Below are 21,603 nucleotides of genomic sequence, written 5' to 3' on the forward strand. Positions count from 1 at the left end.
TTGGCTACTCAATACGGACAGAGAGTGGGGTGGATCTCCCCGATTAAAACAAGCTTGGAAGGAGGAGTGGCATCCACTTCCATAATAGCTTGCCTCCGGAAACCCTGTGAACCTGGAGAGAGGCTGAGAGACACCCAAGCGTTGAGGACTCTCCTTCATAGGGTCACTATGAGTCGCCTGCGACTCGACGACACTTAACAACAACAACAACAATCTTTCTATCCGATTCCTTCCTGCCTTCTGGGCTTTGTCTGTGGGCAAATACTGCTCTTTCCACTTTTAGGACTGGGTAGTCTATGGAGTGAGGGCCTCCCTATGTTACTGATCACTTCACAGGCCTGTTTGAAAGTTAAACCACAGGTTGAGTTTTGTTCCAGGTTCCACGAGTGACTAAGGGGTGTAGCTTGGGGATTACAGCCTCTAATGGATTATAAACCTAGCCTTTTAAATGTTTCCTATTTTTATTCCACATTCCCTCTGTCTCTCTCTCCTCAGGAAATGGTTTTTGAAGATGTAATTGTTAGTTAGGTTAACCTGGTGGGTACCCAGTAATGTCCTTATGAAAGAGAAGAGACAAAGAGAGACATGGTGGCCTTAGTTTGGCACTGGTATGGATTCCATGTGAAGACGCATCTACACGGTAAAGAGCTCTTGGGGCTACTGGAAGCCCAGAGAGAGAAGAGAGAATCTTCCTTTTGTGATTGAGATCATTACTGTGAAATTGGGAGTGTAACTGGGAACGGATGGAATCAGGAGAACAGATGGAAAGTACCTAAATGAACAAGAAAGGATCACAACAAGGGGAGGGTCAACCCTGAAGAATTGATGGAAGAACAATATTGTAGTTAACAAACAGGAAGAGAAGATATATAATTGTCTAAAAGGGGAAGGGGAAGATGAGAAGGGGGTGGAAGAAGGGAGGGGAGATTAGAAATCCACTAGGGCAGCAGAGATTAGAGGACAGATGACGAGGGGTGGGAGTGAAGAAGCAGACAAGATGTAATGGGGATTTGATGAGACAGGGTGATAAAAGACATGGATCAATAGGACTTAATTATATATAAAACCACACCCCAAAATGTAGGTGAATTATTACATTAAAAACAATGTATGTGAACAAAACACAGTGTAATGATTACGTGTGTTGGTGGAGGTGTTGTGTACCATCGAATTGGAATTGACTCATAGCTCATCCGCCAGCGGGTTTTCAGAGGCAGTTTAATAACACAGGAGGAGACTGCTCCTCCATCTCCCATGGAGCAGCTGCTGGATTTGAACCACCTGCTGCCTTTGATTGTAGGTAAACAATTTAAAAAAAAAAAAAAGGCTCTTCTTCCCCTAGAGCTTTTGGAGAAAATTGGGTTCTGACCACACCCTGCACTCTGACTACAAGTTTCTAAAACAGTAAGTCCCTAACTTTCTGTTGTTTGAAGCTGCTCATGGTGTGGTCTTTTGTTATGGCAGCCCTCAGTGTGAACCATCTGTGAGGGGAGATACAGATTTCTGGAACTTGGAGGATCTGTTTCTTGTCTTGGTCCCATGCACTCTTTTTTACTTTGTTATTCTCATATATTAAATGGAGGAAGCTTGCCTGCATCATATCCTTCTTAAAAGTATTTTGGCACTCAAGTAAAGAAAGCAAGGGAAATATATTGGGAAACCGAAGTACGGTTAGAATGATGTGATGTAATTTTCAAAAATTATATCATCAATAAAGCCCAAATTTAAATAACATGTTTAAATTTCTTTAAATATACCAACATATTTAATTAAAAAAATCAAAGACAAAGACAGATGTTGCTGTATCTTACAGTTTTGGCTTATAATCCTGGTCAGTTCTAGTAGGTGGGGTGTCTGTCTCCTAGAGTCTCACCTGAAAACCGAATGGGACTGAAAGAAGTTCTTTTCTCTCTCAGTGGCCTCTTCCAAGCTCAGGTTGTCGATGATCTCCTGCTGACCCCGACACTTCACAATCATGTAGCCCTTCTTGAGGTGGTAGGTGAGGTTTTGCATCACTTTCAGGATACTATTTTCAGTGCCCTTGTCCACTAGATCTGGTTTGGTCAGGATTCCTGAGCAATGCGTGGAGAAAGACAGTGCACAGGTCAGTTCTCTCTATTTTCATCTAAACACATTTGAAATCTCCTGGCTTATAAGTTGCTTCTCCGGCCAGGACCACTAAGGCCTAATGCCTAGTCACCTTTCATTTATTCCTCTCCTTCTTAATTAGGATGTTTCTCACTCACAGGCTCAGCCCTCCTCACTCAGTGTTCAGGTACTGCTGGGCATCATTTATTAGTAAATGTTTCTTGGGTGTCTGTTGTAGGTCAGGATGTCAGTTGCCATTCTCAGAACAGACTGAGTCTCTGCGCTACATTCTTGAGAATACCAGGTACTTGCTGTAAGGGGGTGGGGTGGGGTCTGCACCCTCTATTACAGATTTGTGTTCCCTGAAGAATATATGATGAAATCCTAGCCCCTGAACTGATAAATCTGATCCTGTTTAGATCTTTCTTTTATTAGTGAGGTCATACTAGAGTCATTGCCTCATAACTTGAGTCAGAACCACCTCATAACAGACATTCCAGTGGGTTTTTAGAGGCAGTAAATCACACAGGAGGAAACTGAGTGATCCCTAACCCTAATGGCTTCTGAGTTATACAAAGAGCAGAGCAGAAACAGACCTAGCCAGAAGGAAAGGAACGCCAAGGATTGCTGGCAGCTACTAGACGCTGAAATAGACAATGAAAGACCTTCATCAAGAGTCATACGCTAAATCCAGACTGTAAGCCTCCCGAACGGTGAGGAAATAGTCTTTTCTTTAAGACTATCCACTTGTGTTAGTTATGGCAACAGTAGGAAACTAAGATGTGCTCTCTCTAACGTCGCCTGCCACAGATCCACTCTTCTCCTTTATAGTCTCTTTTCTACCTTTTTTCTTCTGTCCCACAATCTTTCCACTTGTGTTAAATGAAAATCTTTGAGTTCTGATCCTTCATTTCCCTTTTTCTTCTTTGAGCATAAAATTGCCGCTGCCTTCCCTCCCCCGACCCTTTGTTTATAATAGAAAGCTGAAGGTAATCTGCTATGTTGTCCTGGTTTTTAACAGTTATACATGGACTATATATCTAATTTCTATACTGAGACTCCTCTCACACCTCAGTCAAGCAATTATCTCTCTTTATCTCTCTGTGTATGTTTAATTTTGCTACTATCAAAAGTTGTCACTTAAAAGTTTATATCTTTTTTCCTCACTTAAGAAAGTTTGTATACTCATCCCTACGTGCTATCAACAGAGTTGAGACATATCTGAACCTTCCAATAGGAAAAGGAAGCAAAGAGGGACGAAAGGTAGCTGAGAAAATCCTTCTCTTAGACTCAGTGGTTGAGTGTGTGGACCACAATAATTGCACTTTACTTCAAGAAAGACAGTGACATGGTGATAATTGAGTTTTGTAACAAGGACTCACTCTAGCTAAGGATAGAGCCTTCACATACTCTTAAACCTTATCAATATTTATACCATCAACTTTGGGGACAGAGTGCACAGGAAGCTGTGCTGCTAATCCAAAGTCAGAGGCAACTCTGGTGGTTCAAATCCATCACGAGCTCCAGAGTAGAAAGATAGTTAACCTCCTACTATGTGATTCACAGTCTCTGTAAAGCCACTGGAGTGTCAGCTATGTCAGTTCTGACTTGATGGCAATGAATGTTTTGAGAGTTTCCTATTCTAATACATCCTTTCACCCTAAGAGGACTGAGACTAGGAGATACACGTGCCTCAGTGTACAGCACCAGCTCATAAGCATCTTTTACTCTTTATAGTAGCTTTGGGTCACAGAGAAAGGTACTGACAGTCATTTTCAGGTGCTTTTACTCTGCTCTCATTTTGAACTAATTTGTTGAATTAGTCTCAGTAAGCACAGCCCTGTGGGTGCTGGGGAGGTGGCAGTGATTGAGAATGCAGCCTCTTGTCTCATGAACAATAACTCCCCTTATCCATCCAGTAGGAAGAAGCCAGTTAAATTAACCTAGTAATACACAAGAAAGATACATATCAGGTGGTAATGACTGTCATGCAGAGAATAAAAGGACGTGATGAGGTCACCAGTGACGGAGGCAGGGATGGCTGGTCTGGATGTAGGCTGGTGGAGGAGGGAATGGGCCTGCAGGGAAGGCAACAGGAGAGCTGAGATCTGAATGAGAGATTAGAGGCAACCCAGTGAAGAGAGGAAAAGCGACCCACACCCTTAGCTGGAATTGAGCTGGCATGACTGAACCATGCTAGGGAGTAATGGGCAATAGAGACAGCAGTGAGAACCACGGTTGCAGAAGCCAGATCACCTAGAATTTCATGGCCAGAATAAAGAAATTTAGGATGCAAGTACATGAAGATCATGGAAATTCACATGAAGTCATAGAGGAATAAGATAATATCTAATTCAATCTTAATGGTGTCATTGTGAACGAGACACAGAGGGAAACTAACCATGTGAAGGTGGAGTCAGAGATGGGAGACTGCAGTTCCAAGAACAAAGAACTCCACAGATTGCCATTAGCTCCCAGGAAAGCAGCACAGAATAGATTCATTCTCAGGGTACTCAGAAGAAATACACAAGGCTAAGGCCTTCTGCACTACTTGTCCAGGGAGTTAAGCTTCTAAGCCAATGACCATGCTTCTCCAGCACTGTGAATCCACTAGCAGCTCTGATGGAGAAAGAGGAAAGATTTCCTCCTATGCAGTTACAGCCTCAGAAACCTACTGAAGGGTCAGCTATGAATCTGTTTTGGCTCAACAGCAATGAGTAAGTGTGAGCCCCAGCATAGTTAGACAACACATTTCTGTTTTCTTTTGTTTTCCATACACAGCATCATGACGGATGGAGAAAAGACTGAAGTTGTTAACAATTTCATCTTGCTTGGATCTACAATTAACACCCTTGACACCAGTAGTCAGGAAATCAAAAGACAATGTGTAAAAAACAAACAAACAAACAAAAAGGACAATGTGTATTGGAAAAAATCTGCTGTTAAGTATCTCTCCAGAGTACTAAACAGCAGTGATGGTCAGTCTAACGATTAAGATGTACCTGATACAAATCCAGGTTTTTCTCAATTGTTTGCTATGTATCTGAGAGCTTGACAATGACTAAGGATTACAGAAGAAGATTCAATGTCTTTGAGCTGTGCTGGAGAAGAGTATTGAACATACTATGGACTGCCAAGAGAAAAAATAGGTCTGTCCAAGAAAGAAGTAAAACCAGGTTGTTCCTTGGAAGCAAGAATATCACAACTCCATCTCACATGCTCTGAGCATGTTCTCAGGAGGGGCCAGTCTTTGGAGAAGGCCATCATAGTTGGAAGTGTAAAAGGTCAGTGCAAGAGAGGAAGACCCTGGATGAGATGGATTGATACAATGACAATGGGGTCAAAGGTGACAGAGGTGTTGAGGTTGGCTCAGGTTGAAACAAGGTTCAGAGTCATTGTTCTTAGGGTTGTTAAGTCAACTTGACGGCACATAACTACAGCAGCAACAACAATATTCAGTTTATGGTACTTAGTTATGACAGTTTTAGGAATCTAAAACAAGAGACAAGAGGGAGGGTTCTGATCACTTATTTAACCCTGACTTTGAACAAAGATGACCCACTGTTGGTTCTTCACAAATAAGCACTTAGATTCAGTCCAGGATGGGAGCATCACAGAGTACTGTACTATGGGGCCTTCTGAGTACGTGAGGGGTCTCTCTCTCTTCCTATATTCTAGAAGCCTAGTCCTTTTTCCTTACCAATGGTCCTGTCTCCATCAGGGTCCACTTCCTTAGCCATGCTGAGTGCCTCTGTGGTCACAATGTCCACATTACAGGGTACCACCACCAGGTTGATTGTCTGCTGTCTTTGGATGTAGCTCTTGATGAGTGCCTTGATCTGAGGAAAGAGAATTGTACATAGAAAGATCACACCATGGTCAATCAGAAACACTTTTAAGCATGGGTGATGGTAACCAACATTCCCTCACAGCTTTCATAATTCTATGATTTTTCTTGACTGTTCCCTTCTTCTTGAACATCTACCTCCCTCCAGTACCACTTTCTATGTATCTTTCAAAGCCCATTTCTGGTACTTATTTTATTTAATTTCCTAAATATTACTGTATTCTGTGGACACATGGGATTTCTTCTTCCTCCCTGGATCTCCCCATGTTTCTTCACAGAGTCTCTCGTCTCTATGCATTTACCTATTCTAAATATTTGACATAATTTGGATAATATACAATTTGTCCTTTTATATCTGGGTTATTTCACTTAGTGTATTATTGTCAAAGGTTTGTTCATGCTGTAGCATGTATTGGGGCTCCATTTATTTTTATGGCTAAATACTATTCCATTGTGTGTATATACTCTGGGTGGTGCACATGGCTAATGGTCCAAAAAGTTGGGGTCCAAGTATATCCAGAAGTTTCTCAGGAGCAAAAATTAACCCTAGGAAACCTGTAGAATATAGTTCTACTTTGATACACATGGAATTGCCATGGGTTGAAGTTGACTATATAGCAACTTTTTTTTTTAATGGATGTATGTGTTGTTCATGTTGGACATCGTGTGTGGAAAGGTGAAGGGTCAGCATAAGAAAGGAAGACCCTCCACGAGATGGATTGACTGCAACGATGGGTTCTAGTATATCAGAATTGGTGAGGATGGCACAAGATAGGGCAGGGTTCAGATTCATTGTTAATATGGTCGCTAAGGGTTGCAGTCAACCTGACAACACATAACAACAATAAAAGATTTTGTTGATTCACTGATCTATTGATAGGCACTTGAGTTGTTTCTACTTTTTGGCTTTTGTCAAGAGTACAGCCATGAACATAGGTGTACAAATAGTTGTTTGAGTTGCTGTTTCCAAATATTTTGGATACATATCAAAGAGTGGAATTATTCAGTGGTTTTGTGGTTGAGGCATTTGGCTGCTAACCAAAAGGTTGGCTATTTTAATCCTTAGGAGATGAGAAAGCAGTTTGTTTCTGTAAAGATGTAGAAACTGGAAACTCTATTAATCAGTTCTATTTTCTTCTACAAGTTGGCTATTAATCAGATTGACTCAGCATGGTGCTGGAGAAGAGTGTTGAATATACCATGGACTGCTAGGAGAACAAACAAGTTTGTCCTGGAGAGGATGAAGCCAGGCTGCTCCTTGGAGGCAAGGATTCTGAAGCTTCATCTGACATACTTTGGGCATGCTGCAAGGAGGGACCAGTCCTTGGAGAGGAAGGTCATGCTTGGGAGGGTAGAGGGACAGCAAAGGAAAGGAAGACCCTCAATGAGATGGATTGATACAGTCACTAGGGTAAAGGGGATGGGTGTGTCAGAGACAATAAGATTGGCAATGGTTAGAGCAAGGTTTAGGACTGTTGAACATAGGGTCACTATGAGTCACAGGTGACTTGATGGCACATAACAACAACAACAATTCTATGTTTAACTTTTTAAAGATTATCTAGCTGTTTTCCACAGTGTAGACATCATTTTAAAAATTTACATTTATACCAACAATGTTCAAGATTCTGATTTACACATATTATGCCAACACTGTTTTTTTTTCTTTTCATTTAAAAAAAAAATAACAGCATCATGTTGTTGTTGTTAGGTGCCATAGAGCCAGCTATGACTCACTGTGACCCTATGAACAACAGATGGTAACCTTGTCCTATCCTACACCATCTTTCTCTGTCATGGTCAAGCCCAATGTGGTTGTCACTGTGTCAATCCATCTGGCAGGTTTTTCTCTCTTTTGCTGATGCAATTTAAACTTGTTTTACTTTTTTCTTTTTTATTATTAATTTTAATGAAAAGTTTACAGAGACTTAGGGTTTCCAGTCATTCATTGTTACACTTTTCTCCCCTCCCAACCCTCCTCCCCCCAGTTCACTCTTCTCTTTGAAAAGTAAAAGCAAAATTCTTTCATTTTTATACAACCCCTCCCCCCAGGTCCACTCCACCATGTAGCCTTCGCTCTAGACGCCTGTCATGACAAAAATATACTTAGTCACATATCCCTTTTAAACAGCTCTCTCCCTTATCTGTTTCAGTGCAGTATACATTATTGAACCCATCTTTCTCAGTCTCCCCCCAATCCCAATGTCAGTCCCATTTTACAATAGTGGCACTACACAGTATTTGTGCTTTTGTGACTGAGATACTTCACTCAGCATAATGTCCTCCAGGGTCACCTATTTTGTATACTATTTCATTAGTTCCTTGTTTTAAAGTGCTGCATGGTATTCCATTGTGTGAATATACCAGAGCTTCTCTATCCATTCATTTGTTGATGGGCTCTTGGGTTGTTTCCAACTCTTTGCTATTGTAAACAAAGCCACAATAAACATGGGTGTGCATATATCTGCTTGAGTGGCAGTTATGGTTTCTTTGGAGTATATTACTGGTAGTAGAATTGCTAGGTACACTGGTATTTCTATTTGCAACTTTTTGAGAAAGCGCCATACAGCCTTCCATAGTGGTTGCACCATTTTACACTCCTACCAACAGTGAGTAAGTGTTTCAGTTTCTCCACAACCTCACCACCACTTGTTGTTTGTTGTTCTGTTAAATTTTGCTATTCTGACTGGGGTGAGATGCTATCTCATACTTGTTTTGATTTTCCTCTCTCTTAGAGCTAGGGATTTTGAACATTTCTTCATGTGTTTGTTCACCATCTGAATGTCTTCTTTGGTGAAGCAGTTTGAACTTTACAGACAGCCATTATAGTGGGTATAGAGAAGAATCTCATGGCTTTGCTTTTCAATTGCTTAATGATTAGCATTTTAGTATGTGCTAACTTGTGTTCTGATTGGGTGCTACAGTGAGGGACCAGGGCAGGAAAAGTAAGTAGGAGACCAATACAGTCATCCTAGTAAGAGATAGTGGTAGTTTGGACAGGGTGCTAATGGTAGATAGGGTGTGGAGTGGGTGGCCTTGAGATGCATTTAAGAGCAGAACTTGATGCTTTTCTGATGGACTTTTTATATAAAAGAAAGGCAGCAAGTGTGATACAAGAGATTGTGTCCTGACAAACGGGAAGGCTGGAGGTACCATTTTCTGAAATGGAAGATAGTGGAAGGACAAGCCTGATGAGGTGTTAGGTTTGGACTTTTGTGTTTACTATTTTATTAAGCATTTAAGAATCCCTGCATGGTGCAAACAGTTTATGGAACTGGCTGCCAATGGAAGGAGGACAATTTGAGTCCACCTAGACTCAAATTTGACAGTTGTCAAGCCTGGAAGAAAGAGGTCTGACAATCTCCTTAAAACCATCTGCCATTTAAAGCCCTATGGAGTATAGTTGTACTCTGACACACTTAGAGAGGTCACCAGGAGTTCACGCAGTGGTAACTGGTTTACTGATTATTAGACAGTCAAGACAGTCAGGGGAGTCATATCTGCACCTGGATTTAACAGCCTGAACTTCAGGGGAGAGTTTTGTATTAGAAATTGTTATTGGGATGACAGTTAAAGCTCTGAGCCTGGATGAGATATCACTAAATACATCCCTGAGGAACTTCTACATGCAGAGGTCAGGAAGTGAGTGCAAATGGAGAAGTATCCAGGAGAAGAGTGGAGGAGATCCAGCATGAATGTTCCTGGAAGCCAGTGAAGATCAAGGAAGGAATTATATATTACATTTGAAAACCAACGTATTGGTGGGTGAACATATGCATATGTATGGGTGCCTACATGTTATTGGGTAAATGGAGCATCAAAAAAGAAATCCAGATTTTGATAGAAAGAAGCTCTAAAGCACTCTGGAAAAAAAAGCACTCAGAAAGATGAAGAAGGAGGGAACAGGGATTATTGTAGGGGGAGAAAGAGGTCCATTATGTTGGGAATAACTCCCTGATCATAGATCTACACACATTTCAGAAGAATTAGAGGAGAAAGCATTCTGTTTCCTTTTCTCAGAGACTGAAACTGAGAATAAACTAGCTGAGGTATTTCCACATACAGCTGCAGCCCTGGACATGCTCACTAGTCTATGCTAAGAAATTTGTATGCAAAAACTTTGGAAGAAAAAGAAAATTTGGAAGACAGCTACCTAGCCAATTGACTAGAAGAGATCTATATTATATATCCATTCAAGAGAGGTGATCTAGCAGAGTGTGGGTATTATCAAATAATCATTAATTGTTATTAAGATTAAAACCATAAATAAATCAATACAATCATTACTATCAATCAAACAAAATATTATCAAGATTATTAAAAATAACTGGGAGGAAATCACCTCTTGTTTGATTAACCCCCCCCCCCCAAACCTACTGGAGGGTCAGATATAAGTCAGATCTGACTTGACAACATACAACAACAACTATAAGGATTGAGAACTGCCAGAAATTCAAGCTGGATTCAGAAAAGGCCATGGAACGAGGCAAATCATTGCTGAATTTAGATGGGCCTTTGCTGAAATCTGAGACTATTAGGAAGATTTTTACTTGTGTTTTATTGATTTACAGTCATGCCAAGCATTTGACTGTATAGATTATAATAGATCAGGACTAACTCTGGAAAGAGTAGTCATTCCAGAGTATGTAATTTCGCTCACACTGAACCTGTACAAGGATTAAGAAGCAGTTGTTTGAAAAGAAGAAAGAGACACTGCACGGGTTTAAAAATTGGGAAATAGTGGAAAACTTTTCTGATCTGGTGATGTTAGTTTCTTGCAGCACTGACTCTCCTTTATTGTTAAATTTCCAGTCCCAACAAATGAAAACTAATTACTTTTAGAAAAAATCAGGAAAGGTGTGTTCCAGTGTTACATTCTTTCTCCCTACATATTCAGTCTGCAAGCCGAACAAATAATTTGAGACGCTAGACTATCTGAAGAAGAAAGTGACATCAAGATTGGAAAAAGACTTAACCTGTGTTATGTAAATGACACAACTTTGTTTACTAGAAGTGAACTTGAAGCATCTACTGAAGATCAAAGAATAAAGTCTTCAATATGGATTACATTGCTACAGCAAGAAAATGAAAATCCTCACAACTGGACTAGTAAATGCCATCAGGAATATGGAAAGGGCAATTCTGTACAGCAAACCGTTTTCCTGAACACCAAGAATTAAGGGACATCTTTAACCATTGTGGTTTACAGTATTGCAAGGCCTGGATAGAATTCAACACAAAGCAGCAATGATGAAACTGAGGGCAGAAAGCTATTGAAATGAAAAATTGAGAGAAATTAGGCAAAAAGGCAAGAAAGGCCCCATCCTTTCTTCTTCTTCCCACATTGTTCTGCATTCACGTGGACGTGAAACAGCAAGTAATGACCCACAAAACCTACAGAGCCCACCTACAGTGTCCTCTGGAGCTCACTGGGCAGCTGCTTTCCCTTGGACAGGGCATGTGGCCAATAGGAGAAGAGGGGACCTGTATGACTGTTTGAAATGGAAAAAAAAGGTTGTTCTTGTTGTTAGGTGCCATCAAATCAAATATGACTCATAGAAGCCTATGAATGAAAGATCTGAACCCTGTCCAATCCTGCGCCATTGTCACACTTCCTGACACACAAGAATCCTTTGCAGCAATCACTGTGTCAGTCCACCTGGTTGAGGGACTTCCTCTTCTTCATGACCCTCCACGCTTCCCAGCATTGTTTCCTTCTCCAAGGAACAGCACCTCTTAGCAACATGCCCAAAGTATGTGGGGTGAAGCCTCATCATTCTTGCCTCCAAAGAGCATTCTGCCTGCACCCTTTCCAAGATATAGCTGTTTAAGGGAGCTCTGGTGTCCTAGTGGCAAGAAGTTGCACTGCAATCCCAGAGGTATGCAGTTTGAATCCACCAGATGCTCTGCTGGAGAAGGAGGGGTAATCTCCTCTTGTACCAGTCAGATCTGATTTCATGGTACACACACACAAAAAAGAACAAAAATTTTTTTAAAAACACACACAATATAGCTGTTTGTTCTCTTGGCTGTCCATAGGATGTTCAGGGATCTTCTCCAACATCACAGCTCAAAGGTGTCAATTCTTTTTTTCTGTCCTCTTTATTTACTCTCAGATGCATAGCAAGATATTGGAAAGACTATGGTTTGAATCAGACACACCTTAGTGCTCATAAAAAAATCATTACTCCGTCGAGTCACAGGAGACTCATAGCGACCCTATGAAGGAGAGTCCTCGCCTGCGACCTGACGACACTTAACAACAATAATATCAACATAAAGAGAGAGAGAGAGAGAGAGAGAGAGAGAGAGATCAGCTGGCCTAGTGGACAGAAAGCGATGCTACCAAGCCAAAGGTGGGTGGGTGACTTTTAATCCGCAGCCCTCGGGCCTGCCTTTCATTGCTTTTGTTCAGACATTCCTCTAGGTCGTATAGCCCTGGTGTACAAGTTGCTGTACCGTGGTCACTTTTGGTTGCTGTGAGGCTGAACACCATGACACTGATGTGTCAAATGCATTAATGATTGGCTACCCAATGCAGACAGAGAGTGGGGTGGAGCTCCCCGATTAAAACAAGCTTGGAAGGAGGAGTGGCATCCACTTCCATAATAGCTTGCCTCGGGAAACCAGAAATGGGTATATGCTCCCAATTACTGCAGCAGACATGGGAGCTCAGGTGGCTGAGTCAGTAGGGAGATTTGCTGCTAACCCAAAGGTCATACCAGCTCTGGCAGTTTGAATCCACCAACTGATCAGAAGGAGAAAGATAAGCAATCTCCTTTCATGAGAATTACAACTTCAGGAATTTCCTGGAGGACCAGCTATGAGTTGGCAATAAGAGAGAAGTGTGTGAACGGATGTGTTCTGGAGATATGCTTTTGTGAACTTTTGTATCTGCTTTTTGGAAATAAGGAGCTATAGTGGCCCAGAGGTAAGAATCTGTGCTGAAATACCAAAGGCACATAGTTCAAATCCACCAGCTGCTCCATGGGAAAAGGATGGGTAATCTCCTCCTGTAAGCTTCTGAAAACCCTCTGGAGGGTCGTTCCGACTCTATGGTACAAAACAGCAACAAAGAAGCCCTGGCAGCATTTGTTGCCGCTACATGATTTCGAGTTGTCCATGACTCACAGCAACCCTATGAATAACAGATCTGAACCTTGTCCTATCACGGGCCATCTTCATGATTTTCTCCATGCTTGAACACATTGCTACAGTCATTATGACAATCCATCTTGTTGAGGATCTTCCTCTTTTGCAATTCCTTTTCTGAGCATGTCTTTTTCCAAGGACTGGCCCAGCCTAGCAACATTCCCAAAGTATGTAAGATAAATTTTGAGCGCCCTTGCTTGACTATAAGGCTGTTACTTCTGCCACGGCATATTTGTTGGTTATTTTGTTAGTCCATGGTATCTTCAATACTCTTCCCTAACACTACAATTCAAAAGCACCAGGTTTTTTTCTGTCATCCGTATTCATTTTCCACCTATCAGCTGCATCCATGCAGGCACACCCTGTAGTTTTCTGTACAAAACATACTTTTATTTTCCACTTTGAAAACAGCCCTCTCCTATCTGAAGAGGGTCAGAGAGGAAAGGGAGCACATAATTTGATCAAAATTGCCAAAGTGAAAAACAAAATCAATAAAAGCCAATCAATAAGTCAGTTATTTTAGAAGACCAGTTATCTGGTGGGAAAAAAAGATAAGCCCAATAGCATCAAGTAATTCTGACCCATAGTAACCTCAAAGGATAGAAAAGAACCCCATGGGGTTACTCAGATTGTAAATATCCACCCAAACAGACTTTCACATTGTTCTCCTAAAGAGTAGCTGGCAGGTGCAAATTGGGTTAGGAGTTGAGTGATTAATCACTTACCACTCACTAGGGATCTTCCAAAAAGGAGAGTCAGAACTGTAGAGTCAGAACTGATTAATAGCTGATTCTCCAGTTAGTTTTCAGAGGCTGTAAATTGCACAGGAAGAGATTGCCCATTTTTCTCCCATGAAATAGTTGGTGGATTTGAATGGCCTACCTCTGGACCAATTGGCAGCGTCAGGGTGGATGACGAAGAGATTGAGAGTGTTCACAGCTTCAGTTTGCTCGGCTCTACAGTCAACACTCTTGGCACCAGCAGTCAGGAAATCAAAAAGCGTATCGCAAAGGGAAAGTCTGCTGTTAGGGACCTCTCTAAAGTACTCAGGAACAACAGTGTCTCTCTGGAGACTAAGGTGCGCCTGATACAGGCCATGGTCTTTGCAATCGCTTGTTATGCATCAGAGAGTTGGACAATGACTAGGGAGGACAGAAGGAGAGTGGATGCTTTTGAGCTGTGGTGCTGGAGAAGAGTACTGAATGTACCATGGACTGCCAGGAAAACAAACAGATTCATCTTGGAGAGGATTAAACCAAGCTACTCCTTGGAGGCAAGGATTCTGGGGCTTCATCTGACTTTTTTGGACATGTTGCCAGGAGGGACGGGTCCTTGGAGAGGGACATCATGCTTGGGAGGGTGGAGGAACAGCGCAGGAGGGGAAGACCCTCTATGAGATGGATCGATTCAGTGACTGGGGTAATCGGGATGGGTGTGTCAGAGGCAGTGCGGTTGGCACAGGATAGAGCAGGGTTTAGGGCTGTTGTGCATAGGGTCACTATGAGTCGGAAACGACTCGACAGCACATAACAACAACAACAACAACCTCTGGGTTGGCAGTGCAACTCCATACCACTAGGCCTGTCCGCCTGCAGTTGAACTAATTGAGGCTAACCCCAACTCATGGCTCCATGAGTTTCCATGAATGCTGGTTCTGCTACTCACATAACCGACAGGCCCAAGTCAGAAACTCAGTGTGAGCTCCTGGCACTGGTATTATCCTGACCCAACCCTCCTCTGATCACTTGGAGAGAGAATGGATGAAGTGCCTGGGAGCCCTTGATGCGGCGTCAGGTGGAGAGTTTGCAATCTCCCTAATTTCCATTTGGCCTGATCCCGAGGTTTAGAAAGACTCACCTTCCGTCCAATGTCCTGAGGCTGATTTCCCACGGCCACCCTAGTGATGCCAGGGAGGTCAATGAGGGTCAGGTCCGGAACCTCTCGGGAGGTGATCTCCAGATTGATGAGCTCGTGGCTAATACCCACACCACAGCCAGCAATGTCATTCTGGGCTATGGAGGCAAAGGGGAGAAAAATCAAAATTAAAATAAAAATTAATGATCAGGAGAGATGAAATTACTTGAGAACCCACTGCCATAGAGTTGATTTCTACTCAAAGCACTACTCAACCCTATAGCACAGTGTAGAAATGTCCCATAGGGCTTCCAAGGTTGTAGTTTTTATGACTACAGATTGCCTCATTTTTCTCTTACAAAGTGGTTTGATGGCTTTATCTGTCAACCTTTTGGTTAGCATCCTAATGCTTAATTAGTCTTACCTGGGTGACATACAGGTTGTATTTGAACTGTCAACCTTTTGGTAGCATCCCAACAATTAGCTTGTACCACCTGGGTTGTATACATATGGGTGGCCACTCTTGCATCCTCTCAAAAAAAGTAGAAGAAATATACTCATATCTTAATGGTGGATTGCAGATGGGTACTCTCTCTTTTCCCACTATTTCCCAACGGTGTCCTAGTGTTTTAAAAATATGCCCACATGCTCTTTAAAACCCTTTCCTCTAAAAAGCAGAGCCCAATTTTCCTCCCTTCGGTATGGACTAAACATAAACACTTGCTTCTAATGGATAGAGTGACCTGGAAGTGACACCGTGTGACTTAAGTCATAAAAGACCTGGCCTCCTCCTTACTTTTCCTTGAATGGCTCCCTCCAGAGGAAACTACCCGTCATATCATAAGCACCCCTGAGATGCCATATGGGGAGTCAGAGGCTATGTATCTATGGAGTACAACTTCTTCTATTTGGACAGATCCTCTGATTGGGCCAGAAGGACGCATTGAGACCTGCAGTAGACTACATAAAATAATGCACAAGCTACTGCTGGTGGACTTTGGGTAATTAAATATGTGGTGCTGCTGTGAACGTTCTAGCACCTGTCTCCCAGGGGACACATGATTGAGAGTATACTCAAGAGCTGGGCATCTGGTCGTAGAGTGTGCACATCTGCTTCCATACATACTACCACACAGCTTTCCAGTTGCACTCCCACCAGCGGTGGATGGGAGCTTGACCTGATATCCCAAAAGTGTTTGGCTCTGGTTCATTCATTATTCCTTGGGACATGGAACCTTTCCTAAGCTCAGACCTGGGGCTAGGAGCTCAGGTTACAGAGTGCATGAAGCTTTCCTGTTCTGTCCCCACACGGGCACTGCCAGAGTGCAGATTCTTGAAAGCTTGAACTTAAGAAATGCGTCAACTGAGAGCCTCAGTCCACCCTTCTATGCCAGGAGTGAGAACTAGAATGAGGGGTAGGTTATCTCTATTAGGGGTCTCTGGGGGCATAATCTTTATAGTTGTACTGCTAACCCAAGGCAGAACCTCTCAGGCAATTTCACATCCATCAGCAGCTGCATGGGAGGAAGGTTGGTGGTCGCCTTCCCTGTGTTACAGCCTCTGAAAACCAGCTGGAGGGTCAGCTCCTTGATAGCATCAAGTCTTTTAATTAGCCTCTGTATTGGAAAGAACTTCAAGATGTCCTCAACACAGCCAAGGTTGCCAGGGAAGCATCAAGCTGAGGAAGGCAATCAAATGTCTCTGCCCTGATACTGAGTTTGCTATTTAATAATTCAAAAAGCCCATCTCCACAGGACTCAGAGTGCATAGCTCTGGAGATTCTTAGCCATTGTTTTTGCTTATTTTGCTCTTCTTGGCTGAGATCATGCCCTCAGGTGGCTAGCTTTAACTCTGAGCCAAAAGATTGGTGCTTCACACCCATCTGGCAGTTCTGCACAGGAAAAGCCTGGCGCTTTCCTTCTGCAAAGTTAACAGCCAAAACGAAATCCCCATCCATGGAGCAGGTCTATTCTCTCATAATAGTTGTCATGAGTTGAAATGAACACCATAGCAGTTTGGATTTGTGTGTGTGTGTTGTTTTATGTTTTGTTTTTTGTCAAAGAGATGACGAGAGCAGGGATCTGATAGGAAGGATGAGAAAGTGATCACCCCCATGGGGTATAAGGGTGTATTGCAGGAGCAATGGATCTTTTTCTTTTAAATTCTATTGTTATTCTAAGGTTTCCTATTAATCATCTTAAATCTTGGTAAACTTTGTTTCAAAGCCAGATGTTAGCTATGTTTCCAAGAAGTACAAGTGGATAATGTCCATCTTTGAGAGAAGTTTCCTGGGGATGTGGCTATGAGGCCACAGTTAGAGCAATAAAGTAGGAAGATAAGTGACAGCCAAGATAGCTGTGTCTAGTCAGGGTTAGGGTTTGATCTGTCCAGGAAGACTTCCTGGAGGAGGAGGAAACATTAAACCAAGACTCTTAAGGATAGGTAGTAATCAGACAATTGTATAGGTAATGAAATTGTACTAGGTAGAGAGATCAGAACATGGAAAAACTATAGAAGGAAGAAGGGGCACAATCCTTTGTGAAGTGGAAATCAGCCTGGCAGGTTGGGACCCAGATCATGGAAGGGGAGTGTGAACAGGATGAGGCCCTGGGAATGGGGGCCAGATTTTAACCTGCAAGTATATGTAGGAGGTTCAGCTGGGAGTTGACCCCATGAGAATGAAACTGGACAAGGGCCTGGAGGGACAATGGAGGTGACCTAGACAAAGCAGTCATGTTTCAGAGAAGGAACTCAAATCAGTTGTCATATAGTTAATGCTGACTTACGGTGACTCCATGGGTGTCACAGTAGAACTACGCTCCACAGGGCTTTCAGTAGCTTATTTTTTCAAGTAGATTGTCGGGCTTTTCTTCCCTCTGGGTGGACTTCACCAACCTACCTTTTGGTTAGCAGCTGAACACCTTAACTGCATCGCCCAGGGACTTTACCACACAGGAAAGGGGGACATTTGGGAGATTGAACAATACCCCCAACCCCCGGGGTTAATTAATACAATGAAGAACGGTAGAAGGAGGTAGTCTTCAGGAGGAGAAACCAGCCACCTGATGGATGCAGGCAGGAGAAACCTTCGGGGCCATACCTTGCATTATTAACTTCCCCACCTCCTCAGGGTGCTGGAGGTAGAATTCTGCGTTTCGATAACTGAGCTTTCCACTCCACACGCAAGACTGCCTTTTCAGTTTCAGCACCAGTGGACACCGGGTGACAATACCTTAGAGACATTTTACCAAATGTTACATAAGTTTCCTGTTAAAAGCACCCGCCCTACCCTCGGCTGTGCCTGCACTTCCTGGTACTTTGTAGGCTCCACAGTCAGTGCAGGGAGATCTGGATTGGGATCCAAGTGAGCAACTACAGGAAGAGGAGAGAATGAAAATATGCAACAGCAAGGCATGAACCTGAGCACCCCACTCCTGTGCACCCTGCACTGTGGATCGGAGGGAGGCATTGTGAGAGCACCAGTTCAGGGGAGAAGCTGGGAGTCCTTTGGGAAGGGGGTTTGCTGAAGGGGAGTAAGATGGGAGTAAGACCATCTGATAGGACAGGTGAGTTGAGACTCTGGGGTTTGGGACCCTCAGGCCATCATGGCTTTTTGAAGTGGTGAAGTCCATGAATGGTGTATGCACCACCACCCAGGAGCCAGGGTTCTGGTAAAGACCACTGAAAAGAAACCACCAGGTTTTTTCTGGGAACTTGATTTACATAGGGAGTGATGGTTGCTTAGAGGTGAACAATAAGGGAAAGAATAGAAGGCAGAGCAGGATGCCCAGGCCCCCACCCCTGCCCTCATGCACTTCTGAGTCTAAGCTGTCCATGACGTGGAGGGGCAGCTCTCCTAGGACCCCTCCCAGTGACCTCCCTCTGAGACTGGTTGGTACTTGTAGTTTAGTTTGATGCCACTTGTTACTGATCAGTATTGCTTACCGCTGCCCCTGGGCAGAGCGACACCAGATAGAGCCTCCAGCACGGAGCTCTTGCCAGAGCTCTGGTCCCCAATGACAGCGATGGCGGGCAGCTCCAGGTCCTGCTCCACGCCCAGGGCCCGCAGGGAGTCGATGAGGTCGATGCAGGGCCGCACCTTCTCCCGGTACTGGCTGCTCAGGCTGCTTTCCTACACAAGGCGGACAGACCTTACTGCCCTGGTTCTAGGCTGGGGTTTGTCCCTACCCTTGTCTGCAGCTGGTGTCAGAATCTGTGCGTCTATAAATGGTGGGTGGTGAAAATGGTTAAGCTCTTCACTGCTAATCAAAATGCTGCCAGTTCAGACTCACCCAGAGTGGCCTTTGAAGAAAGGTCTATTTACGTGCTCCTAAAAGCTCACAGCCTTGACCTCATGGAGACCACGGTTCTTAATACTCATGGAGTCGCCACGAGTTGGAATTGACTTAATAGCAGCTGGTTTGGCTTTTTAAAAATTTTTTACGTCAAATTGCAGATTAGGGCTGGGAAAAAGGAGACCAGAATGTGCCTACGGAAAGAGGGCCTGAACTCTGTTCATACTGGTGGTGTCCTCAGGACAAGCAGACATTTGGCTGGAATGGAGACAGAAGTGTCTCCCAGAGGAGGGACTGAAAGTGGAAAAAGCTTCTAGGAAGGAGCCCTTGAAGATTTATTGGGAATTATAATGGTACAGTTGTACTGAGAGCCACAGCCTTGGACCTGTTTGTTACCCAGACCTCCTAATTGGAAGGCTTGAGACCCAAACATTTCCTGATAGTGGAGGCTGGGAACTGAGCCTCCCTCTATGCTGGTTTCTTACTCTTCCTTAGAAGAGAAACGCCTTCCTCTTTTAGGTTAATGAGCACATCTTTGCTCTACATATGATATGTATCATATGACACCTGATAAGTCCCACTGCTATATTAATTGCTGGCATGGAGGAAATGGGGTCCCTCAGGGGCAAGACAAGAAGGACATGCAGGGCACGAGGTCTGCATTGGCTCTAAAAAGTGACTCATTGGCCTTGATGACCTGCACCCACGACTGGCTCTGATCTTGCTCTTCTCTGGGTAAGGAAAGCATAGCTCCACTCAGTGTAAGGATGTCTTTCCTCATGACCCTAGACTTTGACTTGACAAGATGGAAAAGAAGACCCCAGGTCCAATTCTCAGAGGTCCAGTGCTGCTGCGGCAGGGACTGTGTGTGTTCCTGGTGCTGGTCGGAGGTGACCAGAAGAGCTAGAGGACAGAGCTGAGCACTGAAGTTGGGAGGCAACCAGCAAATTGTTAGTGGTTTTTTAACACACTGGTGACTGGCCTCTGAGCTCATCTGGCTGGTGGCTAGATCATGCCTTTTCTGAATGCCTACATCTAACTTACCTTTGTGCTTGCCTGCTTCTCATCCTCTCGTTGCGGGATGCTGCTGGTAGACTGGTGGTTCAGAGGTGAGGTGGTGAGGTGCATGGAGCGCACAACTGCCTGTCGATTTGGGGGAAACATCTTTTGTTTTGACTTTGTGCCCAATGATACCAATGACATTTTTTGGGAGATATCAAACTTGGTTTTGGAATGGTGTCAAGAAAAAAAGTGGACTTTGCTTCCTGTATGACCACGACTTGTGGATCTTAGACAGTAGGTTTTGCCCATCCAAGGATGGTGGGTATCTTCCTGGATGTGCTGTACTTCCAAATCTCTGCAAAGACAGAAAATGGGAGAGGACTCCAAAGGTCACCAAGAAGTCTTCCCCCAGACTCCACAGCCTCTCTGTGCCTCAACCTAACAAACCCCAGTCTTTGCCCACAACAAAGAGGGAACCAGTAGTCCAGCACAGGCCCCCATGTTTACAGAAGGGGCTCGTGGCAGCTGTCACAGAACACAGGTGAGGGTCCCTGCAAGCTCCCAGGGCTTCCATGAGAGAATTTCAATGGCTCCTTCCTACCTCTGACATGATAGAAAGCATTCTGTTTTATTTGTAGCCTCACACTTCTAGTTCAACTCTGGGCAGGAGGACTGCTGGGAATGTGAGGAGAAGTACCATGTCTTAAACCAAACCTGACCTTGCTGTCACAGTTTCAGGGCCACAAATCATGTCTGTGCCTCACTATTTTCCTTAAAAATGTTTCTGATCACAGCTCATCGGCAAATCTGGCCTCCTCCTGGACATGCTACTCATTTCCAAGCCAGGAATGAAAAGTCTATGAATGATTGTATGAAAAATCAATATGATTTGTCCATCTTAACTCAAACAAAAAAAAAAGAGTAATAATATAAATGACATTGATTTTTCACTCTTAATCATTCTGCTATTTTCCACTTCCACAAACAATTAGAGTTCATGTAACTTCTCCTTAATTCTCCCCTGAAAATAAGTAATAAGATTATTTACATAAAAAGTAAATGTGTAAGGTTTCACTGGTGCATCTCTTCCCCTACACTTTGATCTCCTATCCATTTAACCTCCCCTCCAAAACCCCAAAATTTTCGACTAGAAGATTTCTATTTATTACTCAGCAATCACTGTGCTACAGGTTTCACCCACAGGGTTCTGCCCTCAACTGAAAGCTTGGAAGCCCAGAAGAAATATGAAGGAAAGGGGACAGAGGTGGCCTTGATTTTGCAAGAGAAGAAGGTAATGAGAGACTCAAAAACAAAGACAAAAGATGACAGAGAAGAAGAACAAGAAGAGGAAGGAGGCAGAGCTGA

At 43.4% G+C, this 21,603-nt stretch overlaps 1 protein-coding gene across 1 annotated transcript in view; it reads right to left on the reverse strand.

Annotated features, from left to right (window-relative positions):
- Positions 1-20,364, reverse strand: part of MX2 (myxovirus (influenza virus) resistance 2 (mouse)) — a 33,759-nt gene extending 13,395 nt beyond the window's left edge. The window contains exons 1-6 of the mRNA XM_006886766.1: positions 20,281-20,364; positions 18,887-19,073; positions 18,042-18,173; positions 14,945-15,099; positions 5,789-5,927; positions 1,874-2,072 (exon numbers count right to left, since the gene is read on the reverse strand). Of these exons, the coding sequence (XP_006886828.1) occupies positions 1,874-2,072; positions 5,789-5,927; positions 14,945-15,099; positions 18,042-18,173; positions 18,887-19,073; positions 20,281-20,364 (896 nt within the window). The remainder of the gene's footprint in view (positions 1-1,873; positions 2,073-5,788; positions 5,928-14,944; positions 15,100-18,041; positions 18,174-18,886; positions 19,074-20,280) is intronic.
- Positions 20,365-21,603: the final 1,239 nt, after the last annotated feature.

Source organism: Elephantulus edwardii, unplaced genomic scaffold (genome assembly GCF_000299155.1).
Source record: "Elephantulus edwardii isolate Elephantulus edwardi_28Jun2011 unplaced genomic scaffold, EleEdw1.0 scaffold00051, whole genome shotgun sequence".
Classification (NCBI taxonomy): domain Eukaryota; kingdom Metazoa; phylum Chordata; class Mammalia; order Macroscelidea; family Macroscelididae; genus Elephantulus; species Elephantulus edwardii.